Raw genomic sequence first — 19979 nt, 5'->3', positions numbered from 1 at the left:
GCGCGCCGGTTGCTGCCATTTTACTCGTTACCTGAAACCCCCCCGTGGGGTGTCCGCTGCTGCTTGTCCTCCTTTCCAAGGAAAGCTCTTTCGAGAAGTGCTGTAAATCACCCTCCATTCCGTTCTTCCCGCTTCGACCTCGTGTCCCCATTGGGTCACTCCGAGTGACATTTGGGAGCTTTGTTTCAGCGAGAGGCCGCGAGCGGGAAATGAGCGGGGGCCGCCCCCGGCTCGGGCAGCAGAAAGGTGCGTAGAGTTCGCCCCCCTGTGTCCCGGCCCTTGGCGGGGGACCAAGAATCCGGGTTGTTTAACGCGCGCCTCTAGAATGCATGCTCGAGTCCAGGCTCGAACGGAGTCCTGTCGCCCGCTGGTGCGACGCTGGCGCTCCAGATTCGAGAGGGCCTGATTTGGCTGGTTCTATTATCGCCGGCCATTGCCGGTGACGACACGCTATGTGTCATCGACGTGCAACCTGCGTTGTCAAGATGTGCTCCGCTTGTTTCCCATTCTCCCTCGTGTTGTGTCGCACGCTATTTCACCCTTTGGTTGGCCTTGCGGCATGCGATCGCCCTTGCTGTGCCATCACGCGTGTGCAGTCTTTGCTTTGCGCGCGCGGCTCTGCGGTCCCGCTTCTGGGTGCTGCGGCAGGTATGTGGGCTGTACTGAGGTCTGGAGATTAGTAACGCAGCTTACTGTGTAATAAACAGCTGTGCTCTCGAATAACCGCGCCCTTCTACCTTCGGAGCGAGAGTGAAGCCGCGCGGAAGACGCTGGCTGTGCCCTCAGCTTGCTCTGGCCCGAATCCGCGTTATGTGGGCGAAGTGCCACTTAACACCGGTCACAGGTGGTTAACGCCACCCGTGACGGCCGACTATGCGGTCGACTCCAGCGCGGCGCGAACCCTGCCGAAAAAAGCCGAAAACGAGGCCTAAGTGAGGGCCCCTTGCGGGGTGGCTGCGCACACAAAGGAAGACGTATCGTGGGAGCATGCTGGAGGCTTCAGAGGAGCAGTTGAGTGTAGCTTACTGTAGCTAAAATGGAAGCTTGTACCGCGGCACGCGCCCGTGGAGCAGCAGAAGCGAGCAGAGAGCCAGCTACGATCGTATTTAGGGCGACAGCACTTGTTTTATTGCCACATATCATGCTGGAGGCTTCAGATTAGCAGTTTAACGTAGCTTACTGTAGCTAAAACGGAAGCTTGTACCGCGGCACGTGCCCATGGAGCAGCAGAAGCGAGCAGAGAGCCAGCTACGGTCGTTTCCAGGGCGACAGCACTTTTTTTATTGCTACATATCGTCACACATCCATTATCACACGACTCACTAGAAACAGCCGAGAAGCTAGGTGGCGGTGCGGAAGGCGCAAAATGGTGTTTTCTTTACTCCGTCTGGCACAGTGGGATCATTGAGACCAAGGAACTCCATTTCCAAAAGCGAGTTGGAGCGAAAGTGAGGTTAAAGGTGTAAAATAGCTAATTTACCACTTTTGTCTTCATATTTACGGAGTATATTGTTTGCATACAAAGGGCGACGTCAACTCCTATCAGGGTCAGTTCTTGTTAACAGTGCATTGTAAATTCGGCCGCGCCCAATATATCGGGCATCACCCATTTCTGAGTCCCCATATCGGTATTCATTCGGGATGAAAGTAAACTGCGGGAACGCTTTGCGCTGGGGTGCCATCGAAGAAAGATAGACAAGCCCCACGGTTACGTTGTCTCACGCCATAAATATCCGCATCAACAGACTGTACCTAGCGAATGTTTCAAGCACAGTTCAACATTAAGTCACCAGAATGTCGATAAAGAATTGCGAAAACACCATCGCAGAATAAGGGAGTAATTACTCATTGGTATCCACACAAGCGCAGCCATACAACTACAGAGGAAGGTATACAGCTTTCTCAGAAACTTCGCAGTTAAATAAAAATTCGCCCTGGTCCGGGGTTCGAACCCGAGCAGTCGTTCTGCCAAGTGAGCTAACCGGGACGGCAAGCTTATGGTAGGGCGAGAGCGAATTGATCAACAATTCGAAGTGGGAACAGTGTTTGTCAAATGTTTAAGGGAATCCCGCAATGTGGAGTAGATTTGTAATAATGGAGTAATAAGTCATTATCTGCACTTGGGTGGATGCCAACGAGTAATTACTCCCTTATTACAAATCTGCTCCACCTTGGGGGATTCCCCTAAACATTTGACCAGCCTTCGCAGAATGGTTGCTAGACTGCTCAGTGCACTCGGCTACAGGTGAGGTACTTCCATTTTCCTCCAGAAATGTCGGTATCGACTGATTATTTTCTGGCCTAACGACGTTCCAGAATTGTTTACGATAGAGTTTTAAAGTGTTAGGTGGTGTAAAATTAACGTACATGTTTCTCGCCTCAAGAATAGCTTTTTTCGGGTAAGCCATGTATGTCACTGTAGGCCTGCCATACAAGAGGGTTGTTTGTTTGTGGTTTTTCTGTGCGCCCTTTTCTTTTAGTGCGCTAGCACTTAAGCTCGCTCTCAGCGAAAAACCCGTGATGCGTACTGAAGCCTCCACAGTCCTTGCTCATGGCCCACCTGCCCAGGTGTGTGTGTCCAGGTGTGTGTGACACGCACACATGGGTGGCCATGTATATTTTGCATCTGGTTAAACCCGAGGACATTACGCAGTTAAGAGCCATACAAGAGGGTTGTTTGTTTGTGGTTTTTCTGTGCGCCCTTTTCTTTTAGTGCGCTAGCACTTAAGCTCGCTCTCAGCGAAAAACCCGTGATGCGTACTGAAGCCTCCACAGTCCTTGCTCATGGCCCACCTGCCCAGGTGTGTGTGTCCAGGTGTGTGTGACACGCACACATGGGTGGCCATGTATATTTTGCATCTGGTTAAACCCGAGGACATTACGCAGTTAAGAGGTGTTTGCCATCTGCCACGGCGAAGAGGTTGTGCTGACGTCACAAGGTCACATGACCTAGCTGGCAGGCAGCCTACCTGTTTTTCCGCTCACAGCGCCGCCGCCTATGATGACGGATTCTCTGCAGAACGGAAGCCGTCACTGATATGCATGCATAAACGACTGCCATAAGCGTTGTGTCATGCATCTTCTGCGCTTAATCCGTGCCATGCAAACACACACACCACACAGAATACACTTGGTGTACCACCTTAATCACATAACAATATCATGAATAACAAAGGATAACTACGGGAAACATTACTAAAGAATGCATAACTTTAAGGCTCTTTATTTCATCTATGAACGTGGGTTTTGGCAATATCAAGAACGGAAGCCGTCACTGATATGCATGCATAAACGACTGCCATAAGCGTTGTGTCATGCATCTTCTGCGCTTAATCCGTGCCATGCAAACACACACACCACACAGAATACACTTGGTGTACCACCTTAATCACATAACAATATCATGAATAGCAAAGGATAACTACGGGAAACATTACTAAAGAATGCATAACTTTAAGGCTCTTTATTTCATCTATGAACGTGGGTTTTGGCAATATCAAGGTTGTTTGAGAAAAGAGGATCCAATATATATTTACCGTGTGTGGGTTCATAAACTATCCGCATGAAATCATGATAATGAAATGAGTCAACAAAACAAAGTTATTCAACCCGGTTAGTCTTTTGTTTTGTCGGATGATGATAATTTTTTCTATGACAGGGTAGTAAATATTAGGGGAAATTAGGCAACGTTTTTTGCTATCTCGGCTGCCTCGTTAAATGCGTCAATACACTAGACGGTGGCCTGTAACGTACACCTAAATCTCCCAGTAAATTACCGAACTTAAGATATACCCATGTTCTAGGGACGAATAAACAGCAGTAAGAGACGGCTGATAGTATTCTTCCACTACAATAAGCATGCTACCTCTCTGAGAGCCACTCCTAAATTGCAAATGATGGGAGCGCCAGGTTCTTTCTATAATGATATGATCTGAAAGCCAAGGTCCCGTCGCGAGAATGATGAAGTCATCATTGATGACATCGTCACGACATCGGATGAAGAGCCATGAATGATACATTTCGGTTTGTCATGTTTGGGAAAAGTGCGAACGTTTGCCAAAGCAAGGATACTGCACTCACTTCGGTACGTGTGTCGCGGCTTTCATTCGGTTTAGCGCTTCTCTGCTTCTGTTACACGATTAACAGTTTCCGTGGTAGGATCGCAACGGTATAGAGTTAAACCCATTGCTGGAAGCGCTTTTTTGTTTCTTGGAGCACACGCCAGTTATGTGTTCGAATAATTTTCTGAGACGCAGTGACGTCTATTGGATGGCATCCTGCTTCCGCCACTGTTTCTCATGCCAACGAAATCTTTGGGAGGGCAATACAGATTCTCAGGCAGTTGTTGCGAGCGGCCTCTAGTGACCTTTTAATTGCTGGCAATAGACAGGTTTCAGAACAACCTACACGCCCACGTGTTTCCCGCATATAGGGCCTGCTGGTAAGACATGCGGTGAAAAAGACATTGGCTAAGTACCCGCCAATTTCAGCAACGTTTGTGATTTGCCCAAGGATTACTTTTCTTTTTAGTCAGGAGCGCCGTTTTAAATTTTTTGCTTAATTATTCTTAGTCCGGCGTCTTCCTGCTTTCCCTACAAGTGGAGAGGCGGATAGTTGGCAGGCAGGTGGAGAGAGGGAAACAGTCCCTTAAACACCACCTGCCAAGGTTGGCAGTCGGGGGCTTCAAAGAGGCCCCGGCGCCGGACAGTTTTCCCCCTCATGGACGTCCAAATGTTCTCCGATTAAAAGTGCCATTAGCGCAGCGCTAGATTACCTTTCATCATTGAATTGCCACCGCTAGCAATCGGAGAACCTGGGTGGTGTGAAAACTGCACATGTCAATAACGTGGCACACAAAGCCTCTACTAATCCAGTGACACCATCATCATTATCAGTTCGCACCACATTGAAAGGTCTCAGCAGAAAAATGGGAAAGGCTAGCGTGAAAAAAAAAAATATCTGAAGTACCTCAACTTCTTCATTAGTGCCTTCTTTGCTGTCTTTTCTTCTTGCTTAGACCGTGCAGCTCAGTAGATGTGTGAGAGTAGTGATGCCGATAGCAACAGGGACTACGAAGGAATTATCTGAATAAATGTCAATAAATTTTTCTATCATTTTATTTGATTTAGGGGGTTCGACGTCCCAAAGCGGCTCAGGCTACGAGGGACGCCGTAGTGAAGGGCTGAGCCACCACGGCGGCTGATTTTTCTATCATTAGGCGCGAGAGGATATTGTTTGTTCTGGTGCCAACTAACGCCTCCAGGACCGAAAGTGGTTAAATACGGTGCGCGGCCTACTATAACAGGGAGCAGCTACAGCGATCACCATCAGCCGAGCGGGCGCGAGCCCAATTGTGGTTGGCTGCTCGTGGCGCGCCGTAGCGCACACCAGCGCGTCCAGCTGCGGCGGTCCGATCACGAGGAGGCCAATGGCCATCGGCAGCACCTCTGAGAATTCCACGGCCTAACACAGACACCCGATACCCGTCCACTCGGCTCACCTGCTCGACACTGCGCTGGAGGATGTAAGTGGCGATCCGTGGCTGGGCGGAAGAGCATTCGTTCCGCGCTCCTCTATATAGCTGGGCGCCGAAGGCCAGACGCATTGCGATCGTGGGGAGGGACTGGCGCTAGACATCCGCCGTGCGATATTCAAGGATTGCCTCTAAAACCGGCCGATTCACGCTGCGCGCGGTCAGCTTGTGCAGCGTAAGGCTCGACTGGGGTGATAAGGCGCGGCGCACGTCGTGCTAGCCGACTGCTGCCCGCCGTTGCTGCACGGTGCAGTCAAGCTGAGTTGTAAGAATTCGTGCGAGAGAGTGGGAATATTCTAACGGCTTGTCGGGTGAAGGCAGTTCAGGTGATGTGTACCCAGTGGCGCAAACTGCCTCATTTGGGTCGCCTCGTGAGACGGCTATGAATACATGGCCGCCATCTGTGCCGCCTTTGAGCAAACGGTCGGCGTACATGCAGATACTTTACCCATGGAGCTGTATTGATGATGATGACTATGATGATGATGCGCACGTCGTGCTGGCCGACTGCTGCCCGCCGTTGCTGCACGGTGCAGTCAAACTGAGTTGTAAGAATTCGTGCGAGAGAGTGGGAATATTCTAACGGCTTGTCGGGTGAAGGCAGTTCGGGTGATGTGTACCAAGTGGCGCAAACTGCCTCATTTGGGTCGCCTCGTGAGACGGCTATGAATACATGGCCGCCATCTGTGCCGCCTTTGAGCAAACGGTCGGCGTACATGCAGATACTTTACCCATGGAGCTGTATTGATGATGATGACTATGATGATGATGCGCACGTCGTGCTGGCCGACTGCTGCCCGCCGTTGCTGCACGGTGCAGTCACGCTGAGTTGCAAGAATTCGTGCGAGAAAGTGGGAATATTCTAACGGCTTGTCGGGTGAAGGCAGTTCGGGTGATGTGTACCCAGTGGCGCAAACTGCCTCATTTGGGTCGCCTCGTGAGACGGCTATGAATACATGGCCGCCATCTGTGCCGCCTTTGAGCAAACGGTCGGCGTACATGCAGATACTTTACCCATGGAGCTGTATTGATGATGATGACTATGATGATGATGCGCACGTCGTGCTGGCCGACTGCTGCCCGCCGTTGCTGCACGGTGCAGTCAAGCTGAGTTGTAAGAATTCGTGCGAGAGAGTGGGAATATTCTAACGGCTTGTCGGGTGAAGGCAGTTCGGGTGATGTGTACCCAGTGGCGCAAACTGCCTCATTTGGGTCGCCTCGCGAGACGGCTATGAATACATGGCCGCCATCTGTGCCGCCTTTGAGCAAACGGTCGGCGTACATGCAGATACTTTACCCATGGAGCTGTATTGATGATGATGACTATGATGATGATGAATTTTTATAGAGCAAGGGCATCTGTGGCCAAGAGCGCCATGGCGCAAGGTTTTCTTCTATTCAAGGTGGGGTCAAAGAACCATTTCCAAAGCATTTCACCCTAGATAAGCCGAGCACCAGACCAGGAGAAAGGATGTACCCAATGTATCACCATTGGGTACCCGGCGGCACTGGGGATCGAACCCCGCACCTCCCGCATACGAGGCGGAGTATCTGCATTGAGAGCACTAAGGAAAAGACAACATCAGTTAGAGAAAGCTTTTGATTTGAATATGATGGCGTAGATGCATGCTCATGGCATACAATGAACGAATGTACGGTCGTAGGGTCACCTGTTATATTGCGGGGAATCTTTGCACTCCTTGTTCGTTCACGCTCAGAGCCGTCGGCACTCGGCTTTATCGTTTTGTTGCTTACGGGTGACGCGGCCAAATTTATCTCAACTGATCGCGCCCACGTGCATCTGCTTCCACATTTTCCGAGATTATTGTTGTTGCTTTTGGCTCCTTATCTCGAAGGTTCCCTTGCCAGCACTAAACTGAGCGCAGCCGGGAACTGCATGCATTCTGTTCGGCGACCGCCGAGCACGCTGGTTGCTACGCCGCTGCCGAGTCATTCAGCTCTTTGTGGGCGCAAGTCAGCCGGAATAAAAGGTTCCGTTTGGAAGCCTTTGGCTATCTTCTGCTCGCCGCACTGCCGTCACCGCTAGCAATATGAATTCGTGCATGTCTCTATTCCCAGAGACCTTCTTTGGAAAGCCTATGAGAACACTGTGGTCCCCGAGGTGTTGTCACAACATATACATGGTGACACGAATCCTATTTTTGCTTAGGACTTAAACGCTGGCATTTGACTGCGTACAGTGAAGTAGCGCAGGGCACTGTGGCGAGGCTAAGCGCTCTCAGATCAGTGGCGGCTCGTCTGCGCAGTGGTTGCCGATGGCCATGCACGAGCCCCACCATGGCCGCCAGTGCCGGTCGGTATCGTTCGACGATGGCCAGCGGCGCGTCATCGCCACGGACCTGGACCCCGAAGTGGACCCGGCCAAGCTGAAGTCCATCGTGGGCCGTCCACCGACTCCTCGGCCGTCGCGAACTGACTGCACCGCATCCTCGTCACCCGCCGGGGACTGGGACGAGTTGGGCGAGGACTCGTCACGGCCTCCCAGCGCAGCCTCGGAGGCGGGCGTCTCGGCCACCATCGCCGCCCAGCAGCCGGTCTGTAAATAATACCTTATACCAGCAGGCAGGCTTTCGCAGTAAACAAAACGAAAAGCCGCCGACGAAGGGCTAGCCGCCTAAGGTACCAAAGACTTACGAAACGCACACAGAGAAAAAAACGAGAGAAAATGCTTACAACATTGGTATACAGTGGCGCAGGATGGCAGGTGCTGCCACATGTGGAATTTGTGCGGTCCAGGTTGGTCTCGGACAGACAGACAATTACGTTAGACGGTTTTTCTCGGGTCAGAACCAGCGGATCATTGTTTTCGCACTAAAAGAAAGGAGGCGTTAGACAGTGAAATCATTTCGATATGCGGCTGATGTCGCGTCGCTATAACATGGTCACTGGCTAAAAGTAGACGCAGACTCAACAAAAAAAAGTGTCGTACAAATGTTAATGTGGCGATTAATAGAATTATTACTCCTCACCTAAGTGCACCCATACGGCCACATATGAGAGCTATTAGGAAGTTTTATCATCGCGGGACCGTAGTAGCGTAGAAGGATACCATGCAGTTTAAGGGACGCCGGCTACGCGCGCTCTCTGGCCCCACCCGGCCACTGCGCGTGTGCATCTAGCGTCCTCTATTAATACATGGTTTGCATGTGACGTCACGTCCGGCGGCGCGCGCTGCGGCGGACATGTTGGTGCAGTCTGTGCGGAGTCGGTGGAGTGCGTATCGCACGCGTTTCCTCGCTTTTTTTTCTTTATTGCCTGGCTGCGACACATAACATTTACACAAAAAACACTCAACAAAAAACACACAAAACGCTATGTACATACAACACTGTCGTGGTCAGCCATGCTACCTACCGCTTAGATCTTACGGGGTCAGAGCGCGTTCGGTATGCGGAAAAAGTGCGTCTCTGCGATAATATCGACCCGTTCATGCTGCGGCCGGGAACGGACACAAGCGATGTCGACATATTTCCAGAGATTTGTTACGGTGACATCGTCAATTACCTTGTTTTTTCTGCAAGCTTTCTGACCCTTGAAGAAATGAAGGCGTTTAAGTCCACCGAGGCGCATAATTATTTCACTAGCGGCTGGGTGAAGGGACTGTCGGCAAAACAGCTGCAAGGGGACAAGGTGCTTCTACTTGGAGAGGTAAGCCGCAGGGCATTGATCTTTGTACGGATTAGAGTAAAGAAATAACGGTTATTAAATCCACAAGTGACTGAGTGTAAGCCATCACTCAGTAAAGTTTTAGAAAGAACTGTTTACAAACTGTCAGGCTAGTGATTCATTTCTTCGTATGTACTGAACCTGGACGACTTCAGATTAAATCACGATTTATTCTATTTTTATGGGCATATGAAAGGAACCGTTGCTGGTTTATCTTAGTTTGGAAACCCAACAAGGTATTGCGCAAAAAAGAAACGGTCATGCGTGGAGAGATTGTTATCGCTCGCTACAGATTTGTCGACCAACAATTTAGGTCTCGCCTGTCGCGTCGCGCACTATGGCCCGCATTAAGTGATCAAGCTCATCGCTGTTGCCGTTTTCGACGGTCCGGTAGCGCGACAAGATCGACAGTGACGTGTGCCTTCGCAGAGATGTGCCCAATGTTAATTTGGATTCGTAGCCTCCATTGTTCCCGACTCCTCAGCCTGACACTCCGCTTGAGCCGCGCGTGTCTGGGTCCGTCGTCTTGCCGCGCGAGCGTGGCGACCGGGATCACCATGTTTTGCGCTGTAGCCGAGCAAAAGCGTAGGGGCCCAGTCCGGGTCCGTCTCCTCCCACAGTTTTGATGGTCTGCCTACAAAATGCAAGAAAAATTTGTTTAAAATGAGATTTTCCGCTATGCCTGTACGTCATGCACCTAAATAAACACTGTGCATATGCAACGGACTTACCTTTTACGAAGTGGGCGCCGCAAACACGTATGCCCGTCCTTTCGGTGTTGAGATCGGCACGTTTTATACGAGCCAGCCACACCTCCCGTCGCTTCGCGCATATAAAGCTTTCGTACGGTCACCTTGATGCTCGATGACCTTTGGAAGACGAAAAAAGTTTGTGTTTGTTGATTTCGCCCAACAAGTGCGGTTGGAGCATCCAACAACAGCGCAGATAACCATCGCAACGCCGTCGATGTACACCGTACGCGCGAATTGCATCAAGTGCACCACGGCCGCTGCGACTGCACCAACATGGCGGAAAAGTATCCCAGGGTTCCCAGCTACGACGTCAGTGCAAGCCATGTATACGACAAAATTAGAGGAGTTGTAATCGCAACAAAATCCCACCGATGTCTGGGGGTCAGAAACGTTGCTGATTGGTTGAAATAAGCCTCGTGACATTTTGACATCATCACAACCAGCTCTGAGTGTCACCCTGATTGTTCGAGAAAGGTCACGTGACCGCACGATGTAACACTGCCCACCACGGCAGATGTCAACCTGGCCACCGGACTGGGAGCAACCTGCCCGCTGTGGCAGGTGGCAATTAATAACTGGTCCAAAGAGGTCACGTTACCTTGCGATGTCATCACAGCAAGACCATCAGGTAGTGAGCAACCGGGATAGAAAATCGAAATGAAAAACCAGAAAAAGATTTGACATATGAAAATGTCAGCGCCGTCGCAACATAGCGATACCTACTGCTGCAGATTGCAGTCCAAATATAGCGGATGATGGACGGACAATTGCAAAGAAACTGGCGTAAACGCGCACAGAAGTTACAACCGAAGTTGCGACTTTTAAAAATCTAATGCAATCGCTTTCCACCCCCTAGGTTACTGAAGCGTCTCCATAGTTTCTGACTTTCATGGTTGCTTTCAGACGGATGATAACGACTGATTATTAATGTGGTAACATTAAAAGTGTTGTTAACGAGAAATGCCGGTAGTTCTAGTAGTTCGATATTAACGCTGTTTAACGTGACATCAATTGCAAGGCGCGCCTATGCAGTCAACCACGGTGGTCGCCTTGCGTCGTGGGCATTCAAGCGAGACAATCCTGTTCGCCAAATCCAATGAGCCCCATCCCAAAGCATGGCGGAGTCGACTTTTGTCACTGCCCCTCGACAGGCCTATTAGAGAAGCGGGGTACGCTGTCTCTTCCCCACCTACCTCTGTATAGCGTCTTTTGGGCCCGCGAGCGACCCTCAGTTGGAACTTTGTTTCGAACCTCGCAACACTATGGTGGCTGAGAAGTACATGGTTGCTACGCCTCCTCCTCCTCCTCCTGCCGCCCTCCAAATGTGAGAGTGAATAGGGCCTACAGGTCTCTGCCATGATGGCCGCCATTATCCATCGGCAGAGCGCGTTTGCCACGGCCGCTGATCCACGAGCGTTATTGGAAGTTGGTTCTTGCCGCACAGGATAAGTCCTTGGACCTGGAGCTGCTGATGCGGCTGACGCTCGAGCGCGACGGCCTGGCGGACAAGGAGTGGACGGCGGCCGAGCCAGCGCTGCGGCGCGAGCGCGGAGAGGGCCCCACGGACGACAAGAGGGACGTGGACCAACCGGCCACCGAAGACCTGACGAGCGAGGACGGAGGCAGCGCCTGACGCGTCGACGCGAGCCGCCGCCAGGCGTTCGGCGGTGTCTCTGCAGGCCGCCACTAAAGGCAGCGCGCAGTCCTCCGCGCGCCTCTTGAGGCGGAGTCCACTAGTCTCGTCTCTTGTACACCGCGCCCGGTCCACAAGGACCTGGAACACTCTTGCCTTTTCGCTCTCGCCTCCACCCGATATACGAACCCCATCTCACTACTTGGGTCACCTGGTTGGTGGACTCTCAACGAGAACATCAACCGAGCCGTGGACCGGCCTTCCATCATTTTTCGAGCCATCTCAATTAAGACTGTCAATAAAAGTGTTTTCCACCAGCGAATTTTATTCGTTAAGGCGTTTCTTCACAGGTACGCTGCAGGTGACTACCGTTGTAGAGCAGGTATGTAGTATCTGCTATCGCTCCTTTCCTATAGTAACTACTAATAGACGCCTTTACTGTGTACCGTGTGCCGTGTTACCGTTACCGGAAAACGGGAACGCGCCCATCGCCGTTGAGCGCGCGCTAATTGGCCCCAATGCTGCAGGCGCGTGCGCAGCTGCCGGGTCATCATCAGCCTGACTACGCCCACTGCAGGGCAAAGGCCTCTCACATTTCTCTCCAGTTAACCCTGTCCTTTGCCAGCTACGGCCACCGTATCCCCGCAAACTTCTTAGTCTCAACTTTCTGCCGCCACCGCTACGCTTGCCTTCTCTTGGAATCCACTCCCTTAAGGACCAGTGGTGATCTTGCCTTCGAATTACACGCCCTGCCCAAGCCCATTTGTTCATCTTCATTTAGACTAGGCGAGTACAGGTGAGATTCAGCTGTCGTATACTTTTTTCGGAATATTGGTAACTGCCATCCCTGATCTGCGAATTACTTCCAAATCTCTTCCAACCCAATGTTACTCTCCTGGTTATTTCAGTCTAGTGGTCGTGGTGGTTATGAGCCTTAGGAGGGCAGCCTCAGAAGAAAAAAAGAGAAGGAAAGCGGAAAAGAAGTTTAAATATGTGGAATACCTCTACTTCTTCATCCATGCCTTCCCTGTTGCTTTTTCCTCTTCCTTAGACTGCACAACTGAGTAGGAATGTGAGAAGAGTCATACGGATCGCGAAGGAATTATACTCGAATAAATATCAATCGCTCTTTCTATAGTTACAGAGGTGCGAGCAGAAACTGTGTTCCGCTGTCAACTTACACCATCAGGGCCGAATGGGGCTGAATAAGGGACCACTGCTTATTCTAGCAGACAGCGGCCTGGCTATCGGTGGCATGCCATAGCGATCACCATCAACACAGCGGGCGCGAGCCTGGCTGTGATTGGCTGTTCGCGGTGGGCCGCAGAGTGCTTCAGCGTGCCCAGCAGCGGGGCCCGGCACGGGGAGGCCGATGGCCACCGGCAGCAGCCCGGAGCATTCCACGGCCAAACGCAGACACCCGGTACCCGTCCACAAGGCTCACCTGGTCGACACACGGCAGGAAGACGTGAGTGGCTATGCAGCGCTAGGCTGCCCACAATTCGTGCCGCACTCCTGTAGCTGGGCGCCAAGGGCAAAACGCGTTACGATCGCGTGGAGGGACTTAAGCACAGAAGTCGAAAGGGTGACATCCAGGGATTGTCCCTGGTACCGACCGATTCACGCTTCGCGCGGCCAGCTTGTGTAGCGTGAGGCCCACCGGGGAAATAAAGCACTGCGCACGTCGTCTTTTCAGACTGTTGCCCGCCGTTCTTTAACATTGCTTTGAAGCTGAGTTGTAAGATGTCCGTTAAACCCCGTGGATGGGTTCCGCAATCTAACCGTGAGTTCCGGCGAAGGAGCGGGCGACATTCCTGGAAGATTCTAGCGGGTTATCAGGTGAAAGCATTTAGGGTGATGTGCACACCATGCCGCAATGTCATCTGCGTTGCCTTCTGATACGGCTGTGAATAGATGGCTGCGGACAGCGCGCCTTTCTGAATGGAGGTAAACTGAGAGAACTTTAAGACAACACTAGCCAGAGGATGCTTTTCACTCGAATATGATGGCCTAGGCTCTGCTCATGGAAATGGAGCTGTGCACGAGAAACTCTTGTTTAATTTAGAGGATGTCTCTATTTATTGGCTTAGTGTAACAGTGCCATAGGTTCGGCTCTGCTGTCGGTCTTAAAGGGGCCTTGAAACGCATTTTCAGTGCATTGTTTTGCCTGTTGGTTGCATAGAATGAGTTATAGTGATGCTATTAGCATCGGTTGTACTGCGTATACTGCGGTTTTTAATATTTTAATTAGCTTGAAAAAACAAGTTCGTGGCGCTGACGGTGTCAACATACAGTGGCGGTTTTTAGCAGCGGATATGACATCACTTAGTGGGAGCTTGATGATTGGCCAGAGAGTAAATATACTGCAAATTGTGTTAATAACTAGACATATGTTTTGTCAAGTTTTTGTGTTTTATATTACATTAACAAAGCCAACTTGTTTGCCCTAGATAAAAGCGCTGTAAAGCAAGTAAAACGAAAATACACTACTAGAGGCTCTGGCTGCTTTTTGTACCGACGGACTTTGCGCCTCTCTGTAAACATCCTACGACCTAGCACTCAACACTTATGGCTACTCTCAATGTATCTGAAAGCGGCTTTGCGGAATCGATCCGATCGAGCCAATGCACTCTATAAGCGTTCGTTTCGGTCCCAAGGAAGGATGCGTTCGTTTCACATTTAGCAGTCAGTGCGCATCGTCAGCTTGTGGAGGATCACCAGGCAGCGGCGCCACGCTTTTGTCAACAGCGCGCGCTCCTTGCTCGCCGTTGCCAACCAGCGCGCTAGGAGCGACGGGCGATGGTTGGCGGTAAGCAGTAGCGGTACGCGCTATGCTAAATGTGTCTGATATCTTGCGCAGGCTGTCACACCATCGCAGTATCTCGCGCTCGAGTTTGGATCCATAAGTAAGGGAACGTCACTGATCAGTGTTCCCTTCTGCGCCGTCGACGTGACGATGAAGCATCGCTGGATCAGCTGAGCGTTCACATGGTTGTTGTAACCATGCAAACGGCGCTGCCAGCCTTGGCATGAACGAGTTACAGAGAACAGGCAACCATAGAGTGTAAACTTCCACCACGTGCTCAGATAGGCTGTTTTGATTGGTCGCACTAAGTGTCGTCATTGGGAGAGTGAAATGGGAATGGGAAGCTGCGCGAAAATTGAGTTGAGGGAAGCATTTTGTTTGCTTGTATTTTGAAATTGCTTCATTGAATAACTCCCGTTCCTGTGCATCAATTCTCGTCATTCTTTTTGAATCAGCATCTGTGTTACAAAAAAGCCATCTGAAGTGTAACCGGCATCCGTTCAAGCGGTGTTTCGCAGCCCCTTTAGCGATGGTCCGGTCTTGGAAGATCGTTAATGCGTGATCCCGTATGTAACGGCGCCTTGTGTCTTCAGTAGTCGAGCATCGCCAGAGGAATTCTCATGCTCACAGTGTCTGTGTTATTACCGAGTCTGGGACGTGTGGTTGCTACGGGGTGTTGCTTGTTCCTGCTTCTCTAAATCGTGATGCGGGGATACGTGCGAAACCTTTCCCCCTTGAAGGTCTGTGGGAATAAAATGGTTTCCGAGCTGTTGTCGCTGCATATACATGGTGACACTAATCGTCTCGTTGCGTAGGGCTGAAACGTTGACATTTGGATGTATGCAGCGATCTAGTGCCGCGCATTGTGGCGAGAATAAGCGCCTTCCGACATCACGTGGTGCACGGTGGCTCAGCTGTGCAGGTGTTGCCGATGGCTGTGCACGAGCTCCACCCGGGCCGCCAGTGCCGCTCCGTATCGTTTGACGATGGCAAGCGACTTGTCATCGCCACCGATATGGACCCCGAGGTGGATCCCCTCAAGTTGAAGCCCATCGTAGGCCGGCCTCCGACACCCCGGCCGTCGAGGACTGACTGCACCACCTCCCCGTCGCCCGTCGGCGAGTACGACGAGCTGGGTGAGGGCTCCTCACGGCCCGCTAGCGCAGCCTCAGAGGCGGGCGTCTCGTCAACCGCCACCGCCCAGCAGCCGGTGCGTATCTCTACCTGTAAATAATACTTGATGCCAGCAAGCCCGCCATAGCAATAAAAGAAAAAAAAGCCGCCGCCGACGGGCTCGTCGCCTAAGGTACCAGAGACTCCGCGCGAAGAAACCCACTCAGAAAAGAAAGGTGGCGGAAAACAGTGAAACCATTTCGATAGTCCGAAGAATATCCTTGTACCGAGTCACCCCAACGCGGTAGTTGGCTAACGGTAGACACAGGGCCTCAGGAAAGGAATTTGATTTATTGGAATTTAACTTCCCGAAGCTACTCAGGCTATGAGGGACGCCGTAGTGAAGGGCTCCGGAAATTTCGACCGACTGGGGTTCTTTAACGTGCACTGACATCGCACAGTAGACGGGCAACCTTGCAACAGTATGGTGATTAAGTCGTACAGGGTTGCTACGTAGGAGCCTCATGCCACCCGCCAAGTCTGACAGTAGACGTTTTTAGCATACTGGAGACGCACCAGCGGAGACGTATATCGGTTTAGCGGACCCCTCCGGCGCATGCGCAGTGGCATTGTTATGGTCAGGGGGAGCCACTGCGCGTGCGCAGGAGGGGTCCGGTAAACCGGTATACGTCTCCGCTATAATTGCCGTCATTATGCATCGTCCGCCACGGCCGCTGCTCCGCGAGCGAAATTGGAAGTTTGCTCTTGCCGCGCAGGACAAGTCCCTGGATCTGCAGCTGCTGATGATGCATCTGACGCTCGAATGCGACGGCCTGGCGGACAAGGAGCGGGCGGCGGCCGAGCCATCTCTGCGGCGCGAGCGCGGAGAGGGCCACACGGAGGACGAGAGGGTCGTGGACAAACCGGCCGTCGACGAACTGACGAGTGAGGGCGGAGGCAGCGCCTGACACGGGGACGCGACCCGCCACCGCACCTCTCTGCAGCCGCCAGTCCTGCGTCGTCCTCCGCGCGCGTCTTGAGACTCTGATATCTTGTCCACATCGCCCGGTCCACAAGAACCTGGAACCCGGCCCCAGTCTGCACGGACCCGGCTCACAATCACTTTGCGCATTCGCTCTCGGTTCTGCCCAATATCCGAACCGCTTTACACACAGCGAGCCGTGGTCTGGCATTCCATCGATATCCGAGGCGTCCAAATTAAGACTGTCAATAAAAATGTTTTCCTCCTGCTAAATATATTCTTTAATCCCTGTTTTCACAGGCACGGTACAGATGGCTGCCCTCTAGAAGAGGTATCTGCTTTCACGCCTTTGCTAATAACTGTTAAAAATCCCTGCACAAACTGGCGCGGAGCGTTCAAGAGTCTTATTTAGGGCTCCCGAACTGCGCGACGATTAGTATGACGATCACTGCTGAAGTTTTTAGAGGGCAATGGTCTTATGTTTCAGTTGTATACGGACGCAGACTCTTAAATCAGTGACTCAGGCGGAGCGGTTGTCGACAGGAATCGGCAAGGCTAATTAATCCCGCTGGCATATTTACGCCACCACCACCAACGTTCAGGAGGCTTTCTGTAGCGTTTGGCCGCGTTTTACGACAGCGTTTCCTCAAGTCACTGGAGTTTTTTTTTTTTTCCAGTGACCCTAACGTGTCCCGCCCGATTGCGACGAAGGACCCAAAAACGGCCACTTTTTGCAAGCTCCGAAAACACGAACCGGAGGCCAGTAGTGTATATTTCTGCATTAATTACAAGCGCCCTGCTCCCAATGACAGCATTGACGTAAATGTATCGATAGCTCAAATCATGTTGGGTGCTTGTAAAAAGAGTTTGTTAAACAATTGTCTTACCAGCCAGGGTTAGTGAAAATTTACCGAAAACGTGGCGGTGACCTGTACCATTTCCAGGCAAGCGCTCTGATTACGCAAGACCAAAATGTATTTAAAGGAAGTAACAAATTCCTGAGCATCACCACCGTCGGCCTGACGGCGCCCACTAAAGGGCAAAGGCCTCTCCCATGTTTCTCCAATTAGCACTGTCCTGTGCCAGCTGAGGCCGCCGTATCCCCGAAAAATGATTGATCTCATGCGGCCGCCCAACTTTTTGCCGCCCGTCGCTACGTTTGCCTCCTCTTGGTATCTACTCCATTATCCTTAAGGACCATTGATTATATTTCCTTCGCATTACATGCCATGCCCGAGCCCATTTCCTCCTCTGATTTTGACTAGGATGTCGTTAACCCGCGTTTGTTCTCTGACCCACCCTGCCCTCTTCCTCTCTTAACTACACCTATCGTAACACTCATCATTTTCCTTTCTGTATAGCTCACTGCGTTGTCCTAATATAAGTTGAACACTTCGCAAGCCTCCGCCTTATGCTCCATAGGCGAGGACCGGTAAGATAATGCTTTTATATACTTATTTTCAGGGATACTGGTAAACCGTCACTCATGATCACTGAATTCCTGCCAAGTGCACTCCAACCCATTCTTATTGTTCTGTTTATTTCACTCCCGGGGTCGTGGAGGAAGGCCGTTCGTAACATATTTAAATTTTCAATAATTTTCAATACAATTTCAATAATTTCCTTTTTAATTTCTGATACCGCAGACTCGATCACATTGTTGCTTAGCAATTATCTCATTTCTACTAAGATGATTATACAGACGGCTGTTTATTACATTTTCTGCCGCTTTTGAGAAAGTTTTAAAATGTAAATAGGGCAGTCCAGTCGGCGGATTGTCGCAGGGCCCGGCGACCAAATTGTGTTAGAGGTTGAAGTTTGAAGTTTATTTTGATTTCAGTAATAAATGAGGGACCCGAGACAAAAAGTGAACGTTAATTCACTTGACGGCGCTCGGGCCTCATTACATGGCAAAACAGCGAGGTGTCGGTAGTAACATTTGGTGCACCTACAATTTAGACATACAGTACAACCCAATACATTTAAAGACATTTTAGCTCTTACTACACATAGTTCAGTCTTTTTGTTGTTAAAGGTAAATGCACAATATGAATGATAAACATGATCAGCGAATAATAGCAATCGTACATAGCAACAAACCCGCAAAAAATCCAAAAGACACAGGAGAAACACATCTCACGAAAAGCAGAAACATTACATTTTTATGGGACGTTTCAACGCGATAGCGTTAAAGGCCCCGTTCTCCAGAAAATATGGTGTCGTCTGCATTGTCTGCATCATCATCGTCGGTGTTGTGAGGGAAAAATCACGAGCATGGCTTTGGCAGGTGGTCTACAGAGAGCAACCTAGCAAACTAGGTGGGCCACCAAGGTCACGTGACCTTGCGGCGTCATCACAACCTGCACACCGGGTAGTGAGCAAACTGCCCGCAGTACTAGGTGGCACTTAATTTAATGATTGGTCGCTCTGGAAGAGAAACCTGGGTCGCACAAGGCACACCGCTGGGAGCACCTGCCATCGCAGGGCAGTGGCACATCGCTTAAACGCTGCACCACTGCGCCATGAGGGGTATGAGGACTCCCAGGGATCTATGAATATAAAGATGGTTTATGGGGGTTTGACGCCCTAAAGCGACTGAGGTTATGAGGGACGCCGTAGTGAAGGGCTCCGGAAATTTCGACCACCAGGAGCTCTTTAAACGTGCACTGACATCACAGAGTGCACGGTCTTCTAGCTAGCATTTCGCCTCCACCGAAATGCGACCACCGCGGCCGGGATCCAACCCGCGTCTTTCGGGTCAGCAGCAGCCGAGCGCCGTGACCACTGAGCCACCGCGGCGGCCCGAATGTAAAGTAGAGGATCACCTTCTGCATAGATGGCAATTAACTCATTACGCTATCGCATCATACATTTAAGGCGGAGCTTAAGTGTCCCTCCATTTTTTTCTGTTTTGCTTGCCTCACTCATTTATTAGTGCATATTAGTTGCAAGATCTCTCTTGCATTGAAGCCTCTGTTATAATTTTGCGCTGCAAGCGTTGCATCGTTTTGGAGATCACTAAGCTTAAGTGTCCCTCCATTTTTTTCTGTTTTGCTTGCCTCACTCATTTATTAGTGCATATTAGTTGCAAGACCTCTCGTGCATTGAAGCCTCTGTTATAATTTTGCGCTGCAAGCGTTGCATCGTTTTGGAGATCACTATGTACATTTTGTTACGAGCGCTTAAAATTCCTCTGTACCGTCTGTTTGCTACATAAAGCTTGTTTTCTCAATGAACCTTTGGCTCCGACCCATTCTCTGGCTTGCGACCGGCGACTTGATGGCTGGTTTCTGGCTGAGCTTGCCACGCTGAGTCGAGGGCATCACTTGAGAGCGCTTAACCGCTACCTCCACACGCTCTGAGGCTGCCTGGGAGCGCACTCACTAGTGCGCATTGGTGGCACTTATACAGCACACCTTATCGCTGCAGTGGGACACTGCGATCCCCTGGGATGTCAGCCGATCAGTCCAAGA

At 51.0% G+C, this 19979-nt stretch overlaps 3 protein-coding genes across 6 annotated transcripts in view; 2 read left to right on the top strand and 1 right to left on the bottom strand.

Annotated features, from left to right (window-relative positions):
- The window catches only part of LOC144110945 (putative RNA-binding protein 46), an 88537-nt gene extending 82932 nt beyond the window's left edge, over positions 1-5605 (bottom strand). Inside the window, 1 exon segment of the mRNA XM_077644017.1 lies at positions 5501-5605. Within this exon segment, the coding sequence (XP_077500143.1) occupies positions 5501-5605 (105 nt within the window).
- Positions 1-11919, top strand: part of LOC144111126 (uncharacterized) — a 61703-nt gene extending 49784 nt beyond the window's left edge. For all 4 annotated transcript variants that reach the window (XM_077644271.1, XM_077644273.1, XM_077644272.1 and 1 more), the window contains 2 exons: positions 7801-8088; positions 11417-11919. In XM_077644271.1, coding sequence (XP_077500397.1) covers positions 7810-8088; positions 11417-11605 — 468 coding nt within the window. In that variant the 5' untranslated portion in view covers positions 7801-7809 and the 3' untranslated portion in view covers positions 11606-11919. The remainder of the gene's footprint in view (positions 1-7800; positions 8089-11416) is intronic.
- Positions 11920-12904: 985 nt separating this feature from the next.
- Positions 12905-16779, top strand: LOC144111125 (uncharacterized). The gene is made up of 3 exons (XM_077644270.1): positions 12905-13073; positions 15334-15621; positions 16301-16779. The coding sequence occupies exons 1-3, from the start codon at positions 12978-12980 to the stop codon at positions 16490-16492; spliced, it is 576 nt and encodes a 191-aa protein (XP_077500396.1). The 5' UTR covers positions 12905-12977; the 3' UTR covers positions 16493-16779.
- Positions 16780-19979: the final 3200 nt, after the last annotated feature.

The sequence above is a fragment of the Amblyomma americanum genome, chromosome 11, assembly GCF_052857255.1.
Source record: "Amblyomma americanum isolate KBUSLIRL-KWMA chromosome 11, ASM5285725v1, whole genome shotgun sequence".
Taxonomy (NCBI): Eukaryota; Metazoa; Arthropoda; class Arachnida; order Ixodida; family Ixodidae; genus Amblyomma; species Amblyomma americanum.
Note: the sequence above shows the minus strand (reverse complement) of the source record. Positions and strands in the feature narration are given on the sequence as shown.